General features: G+C 43.9%; 1 protein-coding gene across 6 annotated transcripts in view; it reads left to right on the plus strand.

Moving 5' to 3' along the window:
• Positions 1 to 13702, plus strand: part of LOC115103268 (CMP-N-acetylneuraminate-beta-1,4-galactoside alpha-2,3-sialyltransferase-like) — an 89962-nt gene that overhangs the window by 73864 nt on the left and 2396 nt on the right. For all 6 annotated transcript variants that reach the window (XM_029624102.2, XM_029624103.2, XM_029624101.2 and 3 more), the window contains 2 exons: positions 9900 to 10046; positions 12765 to 12911. In XM_029624102.2, the coding sequence (XP_029479962.1) occupies positions 9900 to 10046; positions 12765 to 12911 (294 nt within the window). The remainder of the gene's footprint in view (positions 1 to 9899; positions 10047 to 12764; positions 12912 to 13702) is intronic.

Here is a 13702-nt window from a genome sequence, read left to right on the forward strand (position 1 = left end):
ACAGTGCCATCAGAAAATATTCATACCCCTTGACTTATTCCAGATTTTGTTGTTTCAGCCAGAATTCAAGATTGATTAAATATTCCCATCTACACACAATACCCCATAATTACAATGAAAACATGTTTTTAGAATTGTTTGCAAATCTATTGAAAATGAAATACAAAAATGTATGTAATTTACATAAGTATTCAAAACCCTGAGTCAATACTTTGTAAAGCACCTTTGGTGGCAATTACAGCTTTGAGTCGTCTTGTGTATGTCTGTCAGCTTTGCACATCTTCCTTTCAGATTTTTTCAAGCTCTGTTAAATTAGATGCTGTTCACTGCCACTCCCCAATCTTAATAAAAAAAAAAGAAAATGTGATGTTTATTTTATATTTAACCTTTATTTAACTAGGCAAGTCCGTTATGAACAAATTATTCTTTCCAATGACGGCCTACCGGGGAACAGTTTTTAACTTCTTATGGCTTAGTGTTTTTAACTTTGACGTCTGGATGAGAAGCGTGCCCAAAGTAAACTGCTTGTTTCTTCAGGCCCAGAAGCTAGGATATGCATATAATTGCTAAATTATGATAGAAAACACTAACATTTCTAAAACTGTTAAAATATTGTCTGCGTGTAACAGAACTGATATGGCAGGTGAAAACCTGAGAAATTCATCCAGGAAGTGGGATTTTTTGATGTGGGTATTTTCAATAGAATGCCTATAGAGTATCTAATGGGTTAGGACCCAGATTGCCGTTCCTATGGCTTCCACTAGATGTCAACAGTCTTTAGACATTTGTTTCAGGCTTGTTTTCTGAAAAATGAAGAATGAGACCTTTGTCAGTGGACTGAGGAAGAATGCAGAGCTGGTTTGTGCGCATGACCGATATTCGCACCGTTGTTTTTCCTTTCTATTGAATACGCTATTGTCCGGTTGAAATATTATTGATTATTTAGACAATTGACAACCTGAGGATTAATTATAAACATTGTTTGACTTTACCGGTACTATTAGAATGTATTCGTCTGCATGTTTTGACCTCCTTGGAGCCAGTGGATTACTGAACAAAACACAGTTTTTGGGATATAAAGAGGGACTTTATCGAACAAAAGGAACATTTATTGTGTAGCTGGGACTTGTGACTGCAACCATGTGAAGATCTTCAGAGGTAAGTGATTCATTTTATCGCTATTTCTGTCTTTTGTAATTCCTTTACTTGGTTGTAAAATGTTTATGCCAATTCAGTGTTGCTTTGGCTGTATGCTTGGGGTCATTGTCCTGTTGGAATGTAAATCTTCCCCCCAGTCTAAGGTCGCTTGCACTCTGAAGCAGGTTCTCATCAAGGATTTGCCTGTATTTGGCACCATTCATTGTTTCCTCTATCCTTACCAGTCTCCCAGTCCCTGCTGCTAAATAGCATCCCCATAGCAGGACGCTGCCACCACCATTCTTCACGGTAGAGAGGGTGTTAGACAGGTGATGAGCTGTGCCTGGTTTTCTCCAGGCATAGCACTTTGCATTCAGGCCAAATAGTAAAATGTTTATCATCAGACCACACAATCTTTTGCCTCATTATTTCAGTCTTTCATGTGCCTTTTTACAAATTCTAGGCTGTCGTGTGCCTTTTTTCACAGGAGTGGTTTCCATCTGGCCACTTTCCCATAAAGCCCAGATTGGTGAAGTGCTATAGAGACTGTCCTTCTGGCTGGTTCTCCCATCTCATCCAAGGAACTCTGTAGTTCTGTCAGAATGGTCATTGGGTTCTTGGTCACCTCCCTGACCAAGGTTGTTCTTGCCCGGTTCCTCATTTTGCATAGAGCTGGCCGTCCGACCAGAGTCTGGGTAGTTCCATATTTTTTTCAATTTCCCAAACGATGGAGACCACTGTGGTGTTGGAAACTTTCAACACTCTAGAAATATTTTTTTATTCATTTATTTTACCCCTTCCCCAGATACCTCATCACGATTCTCTCTCGGAGATCTACGGACAGTTCCTTGGACTTCATGGTCCAGTTTCTGCTCTGACATGCACTGTCAACTGTGGGACCTTACACTGAGTATACAAAACAAATCTTCTATTTCCATGACAGACTGACCAGGCGAAAGCTATGATCCCTTATTGATGTCACTTGTTAAATCAGAGTAGATGAAGAGGAGACGGGTTAAAAGATTTTTAAACCTTGAGACAAGGATTGTGTATGTGTGCCATTCAGGCGGTGAATGGACAAGACAAAATATTTAAGTGCCTTTTGAACGGGTTATGGTAGTAGCTGCCAGGAGCTCACGTTTGTGTCAAGAACTGCAACGCTGCTGGGTTTTCCACGCTGTATCAAGAATGGTCCACCACCCAAAGGACATCCAGCCAACTTGACACAACTGTGGGGAGCATGGAAAGGGGGTGCAACTCCATATTAGAAAGGTGTTCCTAATGTTTGGTATACTCAGTGTACACACTAAACACACACATGCATAATTGACACCACACATTTTCCGGATGCCCCAAACAATCGGAAAGGGGATTCATCAGAGAAAATGACTTTAACTCAGTTCTCAGCAGTCTAATCCATGTACCTTTTGCAGAATATCAGTCTGTCCCTGATGTTTTTCCTGAAGAGAAGTGGCTTCTTTGCTGCCCTTCTTGACACCAGGCCATCCTCCAAAAGTCTTCGCCTCACTGTGTGTGCAGATGCGCTCACACTTGCCTGCTGCCATTCCTGAGCAAGCTCTGTACTGGTGGTGCCCCGATCCCGCAGCTGAATCAACTTTAGGAGACTGTCCTGGCGCTTGCTGGACTTTCTTGGGTACCCTGAAGCCGCCTTCTCAACAATTGAACCTCTCCATTAAGTTCTTGTTGATCCGATAAATGGTTGATTTAGGTGCAATCTTACTGGCAGCAATATCCTTGCCTGTGAAGCCCTTTTTGTGCAAAGCAATGATGATGGCACGTGTTTCCTTGCAGGTAACCATGGTTGACAGAGGAAGAACAATGATTCCAAGCACCACCCTCTTGAAGCTTCCAGTCTGTTATCCGAACTCAAACAACATGACAGAGTGATCTCCAGCCTTGTCCTCGTCAACACTCACACCTGTGTTAACGAGAGAATCGCTGACATGATGTCAGCTGGTCCTTTTGTGGCAGGGCTGAAATGCAGTGGAATTTTTTTTTGGGGGGGGGGGGTGTTCTGTTCATTTGCATGGCAAAAAGAGACTTTGCAATTAATTGCAATTCATCTGATCACTCTTCATAACATTCTGGAGTACATGCAAATTGCCATCATACAAACTGAGGCAGCAGACTTTGTGAAAATGAATGTGTCATTCTCAAAACTTTTGGCCACGACTGTAGAGTCGTTATTTTATTGTTACTATTTCCTTTTTATTTTTGCATTTTTTTTGGTTCTTTTTAGCTCTGTTGTTGTTGGGAAACTGCTCGTAAGTAAGCCTTTCACAGGAAATTCTACACCAGTTATATTCAGAGCATGTAACATACAATTTGATTAGATTTGAAAATGCAAAACCCTGTATGGGATTATTGCTGGAAAGGACAGAAGCTCATTTATTGTACTGTCAGAAGATGGCAGAGTGTGTAGAACAGAGACAAAAGGGAAAAACACATCTGAACAACACCCACAAAGAATTTCAGGATAAAGACGAGGAGGCTGCTATTATTTTATTTTTGGAATTCAGTCAGGATTCGTCTCCTGGTATCAATGAACACATAAGACATGGAAATTTTTTGAATTTAAGGAGATGTGTGCTAAAATTGTTAACTTTTCTCCACTCAATGACATAATGTGTGGAATTGCAGAGATTGTGCTTTTAAACTGCACATTTCTCTCCGTCAACAAGAAGGGTGTAAACATTTTGGTGTCGCATGGGCTGTGAGATGGGGGTTTGTTACTACGCCAATCATTTAAAAAATATATATTTTATCTTTATTTAACTAGGCACGTCAGTTAACTTCTTGCGTCGAGCCATCCCGGATCCGGGATCGTGACTACAGCCTCAAGCCCATTACCATAACGCACCGTTAACTATTCATGAAAATCGCCAATGAAATGAAATAAATATGCTAGCTCTCAAGCTTAGCCTTTTAACAACACTGTCATCTCAGATTTTCAAAATATGCTTCTCAACCATAGCAAAACAAGCATTTGTGTAACAGTATTGATAGCTAGCGTAGCATTTAGCGTTAGCATTCAGCAGGCAACATTTTCACAAAAACCAGAAAAGCATTCAAATAAAATCATTTACCTTTGAAGAACTTCGGATGTTTTCAATGAGGAGGCTCTCAGAGAGCAAATGTTCCGTTTTTCCTGAAAGATTATTTGTTTAGGAGAAATCGCTCCGTTTTGTGCGTCACGTTTGGCTACCAAAAAAATACGAAAATTCAGTCATCAAAACGCCGAACTTTTTTCCAAATTAACTCCATAATATCGACTGAAACATGGTAAACGTTGTTTAGAATCAATCCTCAAGGTGTTATTCACATATCTCTTCGATGATATATCGTTCGTGGAAGTCTCCTCTCTCCCCTGAATCACATGGATGAATGCGTGCAGCTTGGAGATTACGCAGCAATTTCGATAAAGGACACCTGGTAAATGTAGTCTCTTATGGCCAATCTTCCAATGATATGCCTACAAATACGTCACAATGCTGCAGACACCTTGGGCAAACGGCAGAAAGCGTAGGTTCGTTCAGGGCACATTCACAGCCATATAAGGAGACAATGGAAAACAGAGCCTCAAATTCTGCTAATTTCCTGTTTGAAGTCTTGGTTTCTTGGTTTCGCCTGTAGCATCAGTTCTGTGGCGCACTCAGATCATATCTTTGCCGTTTTGGAAACGTCAGTGTTTTCTTTCCAAAGCTGTCAATTATATGCATAGTCGAGCATCTTTTTGTGACAAAATATTGCGCTTAAAACGGGCACGTTTTTTTTATCCAATAATGAAATAGCACCCCCATAGCTTCAAGAGGTTAAGAAAAAAATATTATTTACAATGACTGCCTAGGAATAGTGGGTAGACTGCTTTGTTCAGGACCAGAACGACAGATTCTTAGCTTGTCTGCTCTGGGATTTGATCTAGCAACCGGTTACTGGCCCAACGCTAACCACTAGGCTACCTGCCGCCCCAATGACTGACTATATATCCATCCGGACCTTTGCCACCTAGGAAATTTGTGCGTCTCGACCATCTAAAATAGTACTTGGGTACCACTGCTGTAAACCTACAACTCATAAACTACATGGCCAAAAGTATCTGGACACCCCTTCAAATTAGTTGCTTTGGCTATTTCAACCACACCTGACAGGTGTGTAAAATCTGGCACACACCCATGCAATCTCCATAGACAAACATTGGCAGTAGAATGTCCCGTACTGAAGGACTCTGTGACTTTCAATGTGGCACCGTCATAGGATGCCACCTTTCCAACAAGTCAGTTCGTGCACCAGTCAACTGTAATTGCTGTTATTGTGAAGTGGAATCGTCTAAGAGCAACAATGGCTCAGCCGCAAAGTGTTAGGCCACAAGCTCACAGAACGAGACCTTGGGGTATCCCCCTTTCCCCAAATTTGTCTGTCCTCGGTTGCAACACTCCCTACCAAGTTCCAAACTGCCTCTGGAAGCAACTTCAGCACAATTGTCTGTTCGTCTGGTGCTTCATGAAAGGGGTTTCCATGGCCAAGCAGCCGCACACAAGCCTAAGATCACCATGCGCATGTGTCGGCTGGAGTGGTGTAAAGCTCGCCGTCATTGAACTCTGGAGCAGTGAAAACTCCTTCTCTGGAGGGATGAATCACCATCTGGCATTCCGACGGACAAATCTGGGTTTAGCGCATGCCAGGAGACCGCGAGCTGCCCGACTGCATAGTGCCAACTGTAAAGTTTGGTGGAGGAGGAATAATGGTCTGGGGCTGTTTTTCATGTTTCGGGCTAGACCCCTTAGTTCCAGTGAAGGCAAATCTTAATGCTACAGCATACAGTGACATTCTAGACGATTCTGTGCTTCCAACTTTGTGGAAGGATGTTTCCTGTTTCAGCATGACAATGCCCCTGTGCACAAAGCGAGGTCCATACAGAAATTGTTTGTTGATCGTGTGGAAGAACTTGACTGGCCTGCACAGAGCCCTGACCTCAACCCTATCGAACACTTTTGGGATGAATGAAACGCCATCTGTGAGCCAGGCTTAATCACCCAACATCAGTGCCTGACCTCACTTGTGGTTGAATGGAAGCATGTCTCCGCAGCAATGTTCCAACATCTAGTGGAAAGCCTTCCCAGAAGAGTGGAGGCTATTATAGCTGCAAAGGGGGGACCAACTCCATATTAATGCCCATGATTTTGGAATGAGATGTTCGACGAGCAGGTGTAGATCATTGTAGTGTAAATCGTTCCTAGCCTCCTATGTCTCCCTACATTCTGTCCCTAACACTTAAAACAAAAAACTGAAACTAAAATGTTTTTTAATAATTTTTTTGTTAACTGAAACTGAATAGAAACTAGTGAATCAAGTCTGAAAACGAACTGAAACTGAATATCAAATAAAAGTCTGAAAACAAATAGAAAATCACAACTATAATAACCTTGGACCCAAACGTTGGTGTGCTTTTTGCCATGGAAATGCAATACAAACACCACAATGAGTACGTACACTTGTGGATGCTGGGGCTGTGGAAGAGGAATTGATGAGCCTTTGTTAGGCATTGAAAAATGGTCACCTGGTAAACCAAGGTCAACACTGGTGGAACTGAGGTAGTTTGGCCTGATCTGAGGCCCTTGTCTGGATGAGAAATCTTAAACGTACTCCCATTCTCTCTCCCTGCTATGCAAACAATTACCTTTCCAATTAAGGGCTGTTTTAACAGGTGCCAGCGTCAGTGCACCGCCTCGTGCACACACTTCAATCGAATAATCTAGACTAATTTAACCAAAAACCTGCCGTGAGAGAAGGGAAACAGCCATTTCCTCACTGCCATCGCCCAACAAGCCATACACACTCCTGCTCACCCCAGTGTGTGCGTCCGTGTGTATGTGCACACACATTCATCTGTGTGTAAGTATGGTTGACTCAGGTTTAGTATGGCGTGTGATCCTGTCCTACTCGCTCAATCTGTACCTTCCTGTTTGAAAAGATAACAGACCATCAGGTGAGTTTCTCCTGACTGACTGGTCCAAGGGTCACAGCGCAGGGGAAATCACTTCCTGTCCCCCAGGGGCCTGTTCAGAGACTGTTCTCTGGCTTCTGAGTGATAGAACTTAATTCGATATGGAAACCTGTATCTAATCTGATGTTATAGGCCTAGTAGCTTCATTGGAAATGACCCGTGTGCATTGAAAAGCAGTGCTGTTACCTGCTAATTAGCTGTCCTCTTGGATGTATCTTTCTGAACTTTCTCTTATTACTCATTTATCTGACTCCTACGTCATACATGACACTCTTGTCTGTACGGTGTATTTGAGTCGGCACCGTCCCTGCTCTCCACAATAAAAAGCATTACTTACAGCTTCTGCAGCGCTTCCTGCCAAACAGATACCCAAACACAAGCAGTATGTTGACAGGAGAGATTAGGTTTTCCTGCCACGGCTTGCCGAGGAGGCGGAGGCCCCTGGTTGAAAACACGCTGCTCAAAGCCACCCAACTGCCTCTCTCATTGCCCCCCCCCCCCCCCTCCCAATATCAAAGGCGGCAGGGCAGGACTATTTGAACAGGTGATTCCCATTTACATCTGCTGACCCCTTTGGCTGTGTGCCAGGTAGTCAGTCAGTCAGGCAAGCAGCCAGGCAAGTGTCAGCCAGTGTTTGTGTCAGAAAGCTACTGTAATTTGTGTGGGACATCACGCCTGATGATGCCTGATGAGGGATGTTGACATACAGAGGACTAGGGCTAGCCGTAGCTACTTGGCTAACGTTTTAAAATATTATTGTGGATTTGGAAGGTATAATTTTTTTTATTTTTTAAATGTACTAATCCGATTTGAATGTTCATTTTCTGGCTTTAGATGTGCCTTGAGTGAAGTATGTTTTGGCATTCTAGAGCATATGAAGTCAGACAATGAGCCGGCAGCCTTACGAGGATTAACACGCTTGAATGACTTACAAACGAACTCCGTGGAGATCGTAAGAATGTAGCCCTCGTTGTCCTCCGGGACACTCCTCAGCAGCTCAGTCATATGCTTGAAGTGTGAGAAAACGGTGTTTACTGTAGCTCGTCCAGTAGGGCAGCATTGGTGTCCGCTACGTGGCTGGCTTTCTTTTTGTAATCCATGATACTTAGCCGTGCCACATACGCCTCGTGTCCAACCCGCTGAAGTGTTCCTCCACTTTGTCCCTAAAGGGATGTCTCGCCACCTTGATCAATGTGCGTAGGTTGTATTTGTGCTGTGTAACCATACTATTGTCCCTGCTCATCTTGCCCTGTTTATAAGCAGCATGTCTCCTTCAGTTTCCCAACAAGGCTGTCATCAATCCACATTTTTTTGATTTGGGAGAGAAAAAATTGAAAGATGCCATTGGTATCACATCCTATATCTTTTTTTAATGAATCCGGTAACTGAGTTGGAGTATTCATTGATGTTCTCACCAGAGGTGACCCGGAACATGTTGCAGTCCACGTGATCAAAACAGTCTTGGAGCAGGTATTCTTATTGGTCTGACCAGCATTGTACAGACCTGACAGCCGGAACTTCCCTCTTGAGTCTTTGTAGGCGGGGAGGAGCAAAATGTAGTCATGGTCAGATTTGCCAAAAGGAGGACAGCAGGAGGAGGGCCTTATACTTGTATTGAAAAGAAGTATAGCAGTGGTCAAGCAGGGAGTTTCCGCGAGTTGGATAGCCAATGTGTTGATACTAATTCTGGATCACGGTCCTCAGATTACTTTTGTTAGCGTCCCCGCTAGCGTCCCACCTAACCAACAGCCAGTGAAATTGCAGGGCGCCAAATTCAAAACAACAGAAATCTAATTAAAATTCCTCAAACATTCAAATATTATACACCATTTTAAAGATAAACTTCTGTGTCTGATGTCAAAAAGGCTTTACCACGAAAGCACACCTTGCGATTATGTTAGGTCAGCGCCAAGTCACAGAAAAACATACAGCCATTATCCAGAGAAGGAGAGGTGTCACAAAACTCAGAAATAGCATTATAAATATTCACTTACCTTTGATCTTCATCGGAATGCACTCCCAGGAATCCCAGTTCCACAATAAATGTTTTTTTTGTTCGATAAAATCCATAATTTATGTCCAAATACCTCCTTTTTGTTTGCGCATTTAGCCCAGTAATCCAAATGCACAGTGCGCTAGCAATTAGTTCAGACGAAAAGTCAAAGTTATTACAGTTCGTAGAAACATGTCAAACGGTATATAGAATCAATCTTTAGGGTGTTTTTAACAAATCTTCAATAATGTTTCAACCGGACAATTCCTTTGTCTTTAGAAATGAAAAGGAACGCAGCTTGCTCTCACGGTTCCCAAAAAAGTTAAGGTCCCCCACGATAATGAAATCTGCCAATCAAGTCCAATGAAGATCTTTGATTAGCATTTTTGGTGTCAGTTTGGGTCTCGATGTACACATCTGTGGGAATAATCCCTGAGCCCCCCCCCTACGGTAGGTAAAAAGGGTGACATTTAATGACCGAGATTGGCCTTCCTCCATGTTACCCCCAAGGCTCAGAGCCATTCTCCCAATCAATGTCGGGAGACAGTTTGGAGGTGGGCCTCTCTGGGTGACGTGACCTGTGGTTCTATGTCAATGTTATTGAAGATAATCTCTTTGTTTAAATCTCTGTCTACCTCATACTTAAGTACTCCTTTTTACACCCAAAATGATCAATTGAATGAAAATTGTTACTTTCAATGCCTCCTGAAACTCACAATCTCCTCTTTTCTCCCTCTCTCTTAGCGTGGTACAGAGGGCTTCTGGAAGTCAGTGGCCCGTTACGTCCCGAAGGAGCCCACAGAGATGCGCATCCTCAACCCCTACTTCATCCAGGAGGCTGCCTTCCAGTTCATCGGCCTGCCACTCAACAACGGCCTCATGGGGAAAGGGGTGAGTGACACTCAGACAGAAACCCGCTCTAGTTGGATAGAAATATAAATGTATCTAACAATTTCTGCATTGGAATGTTCTGAGATGAACCATCAGAATGTTGGCAGAACCCATCTACGGTGCCATGTAGACGTTTGAGGAAAGTATGATGTCCGTCACCTGGTTTATGGTGGATAAACTCGGTTTGCAGTCTACATGCAAACATGCATTCACGCAAGCAGTACCTGGGGCGGCGGTTAGGAGCGTTGGGCCAGTAACCGAAAGGTTGCTGGATCGAATCCTTGAGCAGACGAGGTAAAAATCTGTCGTTCTGCCCCTGAGCAAGGCAGTTAACCCACTGTTCCCCGGGCGCCGAAGGCGAGGATGTTGATTAAGGGAGCCCCCCGCACCTCTGATTCAGAGGGGTTGGGTTAAATGCGGAAGACTCATTCAGTTGAATACATTCGGTTGTACAACTGACTAGGTATCCCCCTTTCCCTACAAGAGTGCATAGACTTACTCACACCCATGTATATTAAGTTCAAGAATACACACACAGGCACACCCTGACAATCCTTCTTTCAAACATTAACACACTCTCACACACATGCTACAAAACGGTACACAACCCATATGCAGCCCGGGAGTTGATGACCGACTGCATGGTCATAACCAAAGTGTGTTTGACACACTTCAGGCCCCAAACTCAAACCTTGCTCCCAATAGAACCCCTGTTCCTATGACAACCGCTGCAAGGCAGCACCTTGCCATGCCATCACAGGAAATTAAATCGTTATAACAACTCTGCAAACATCTCTCTAGATCAAGGGTCCGGAACCCAAGTGACAAGAGACATTTCTTCAAATGATTACAAAAACCTTGTACTCTAGTAGCTGCATTGGATGAATCTCATGATTCAGAGAGCGAGACAGAGACATTGGGCACCTGACTGCATTTCAAACTAAAGGAAACAGAATTGTGTTGAATAGTTTGTCATGGAGCCACAAAGGGGTAACTAAAGAGCCACATAAGGCTCCAGAGCCACACGTTTGCAGACCCCTGCTCTCGATGAAAAGGAGAGATTTATGGAGGTAAAATTAAGCTTTGGGCGTATTACCTCATTAACTCTTCATTTTGGTTATCAGATGAGATTTTAGATTCTGGACTGCCGCAGGCTCTGCTGCTTTTCTTCTCTCCTTGGCACGTAACTAATCAATCAGACGCATTGATTGGCTTCATGAGGCCACTTACCTGATTTACCAGGACTATGGCTGTTTGATCAAAGGGAATAGGTTAGATAAAGACCAGCAGATGCTGTCACCCCTCGTGGACTGGAACTATGCAGCAGACTAGCTTGAGAGGCTGATGAAGTTCTACATAGGAGTGCAGGGGGTAGGGAACATGCTTCAACAGGCATTAGAAGGATGGGAAGGGGTACAAGGAGTGTGTACAGCCTTCTACCCTGAAGGGGTGACCATCAGGACACCCCTGGCTGAACTTTGGTGTACAGGAGGAACATGTGTGGAACATGTGAGTTGCCCTGGTGTTGGGGGTGTTGGTCTCATATAATACTGATCAAGACAGGATACAGCCTGACACATCCTTCCCCTAAATGCCCGCCTTTCCCCTGATTAGTGCGGTGTGTTTGTATGATATGTGTGTTTGCGGGCTCACGCAGCGGGATGGGGGGGGGGCTTAAGCTACACCTACCCTTAGGGCTTCAAAATCAAGGTAATGGTTTAGAGCCCCCCCATCTCCTCCCCATTAGGCCCTAGGGTTTGAGGAAGTGGTCTGCCCTCTCAAACCGCTGTGTCATTGTGCGGGTGCGTCTGTTTAAGCGAGTTGTTAATCACTCTCAGCTCAAGACAAGTTAACAACTCCGGCCCAGGACGAAGCCATGAACACGAGGAAAGGTGGGGTGGTGCATACCGGTCACAGACTAGGGCCAAGATAGTGGCAGTAAAGAAACATGATGTTAATATAGACATTTTCAGTTTTTATTTCATTTTCAATGCTTGCTTTTACTACATACTACTATTAGAGGAAAGGGTGTTGGCTTGTTTACACTCTCATCTCCCCTAATAATGATGCTTTGTTACTATAATGCACCCCAACATAAGATACAATATACAGGTAAACGCCAAAATAAAGGAAACACCAACATAGTGTCTGAATAGGGCGTTGGGCCATCACGAGCCAGAAAACCTTCAAAGCACCTTGGCATAGATTCTACAAGTGTCTGGAACTCTATCGAAGGGGTGTGACACTTTTCTTCCTTGAGAAATTCCATAATTTGGTGTTTGGTTGGAAAATGCTGTCTCAGGCGCCCCTCCAGAATTTTCCATTTTCCCGTGTTCAAATTGGGTTGAGGTTTGGTGAATGAAAGGCGCTGCATGGTCAATCCCGATGTCTGCATTGGCCGTACAGCATTTGGTCTCTACATGCCTCCGGAGGCACCGGACTTGTTACAGGACTTGTAACAAAGCACTGATAGACAAGGACAGTCACACAAATAATGGTAGCAAAAATCATGGGCAACTGAGTGTTTTTATACGTGACCCTTAGCATGATGGGATGTAAATTGCTTAATTAACTCAAGAACCACACCTGTGGGGAAGCACCTGTTTTTAATATACTTTGTATCCCTCATTTCCTTAAGACTTTCCTTTATTTTGGCAGCTGTCTGTACGACACACTATAAAGAAGTGACATGGCCTTTTTGTGCTTTTCCCTCTTCAGAACATTCCAACCCTGGGTACGGTCGCCATAACGATGGCCCTGCATAACTGTGACGAGGTGGCGGTGGCCGGCTTCGGCTACGACATGAACACGCCCCACGCGCCCTTGCACTACTACGAGACGGTCAAGATGTCCGCCATCAAAGAGGTGCCTGTTTTTTGTTGCATTGAAATGAGTCTTGGAGTGGTGTTTCCTCTTATTGTCTACACGTGTCAAAGAACTAGGAAGGTGAAAATGCATTCTCAGTAGACAAACACACCATATTGTTTTCAGGAAAGTGCAGATTAGAGAGACTATATTGGCTCCCCTCTAGACCTATTAGGCTAATATTGGCTCCCCCCTGTGCCTTTTTTGATTGGCTCTCTCATCCCCCTCCTCCCTTCCAACTAGGACCAAATAAATGACCCCAAGATGGAGCCTTTTAATCCTCCACTCCCGACTGCCTCTGTGTTCTATTATGCCAGATGTCACAGAGGGCAGCTGACGTATGAACTCAGAATGATAACCTTTGTCTGAACTCCCAATGAACTATTTTCATGTAATCAATGGAAACCTCATCTAGTAGGTATATCGCCATTGGAACACTGAAAGACTTCCGCTCCCTCATGTCATATCCTTCCACTGGTGGTAATATGCTGGGGTCACCTCAGGGTGTGTGAGATGCAGTAGTATCCTTACTCACTGTCGGACTTGAACCAGTCCCCTCATAAAACAGGGCTACTCGGCTTAAGCTCGGGATGGATCCAGGTGCTTCAACTTTCTTTATGTCGGTGTGAAGGGACCGAATAGGAGTGACTGTAGAATGCCACACTGTTCAGTATGTCTGTACACACCATTCGTATGTGTTCTGTAGATGCCAGCATGTTAAAGAGAGGTTGTTATCCTCGTCATCCTCTCTCTGACCTAGCTCGTCATCCCAGACCACAAGGCCTGAAGAC

This window comes from Oncorhynchus nerka, linkage group LG20, assembly GCF_034236695.1.
Source record: "Oncorhynchus nerka isolate Pitt River linkage group LG20, Oner_Uvic_2.0, whole genome shotgun sequence".
Taxonomy (NCBI): domain Eukaryota; kingdom Metazoa; phylum Chordata; class Actinopteri; order Salmoniformes; family Salmonidae; genus Oncorhynchus; species Oncorhynchus nerka.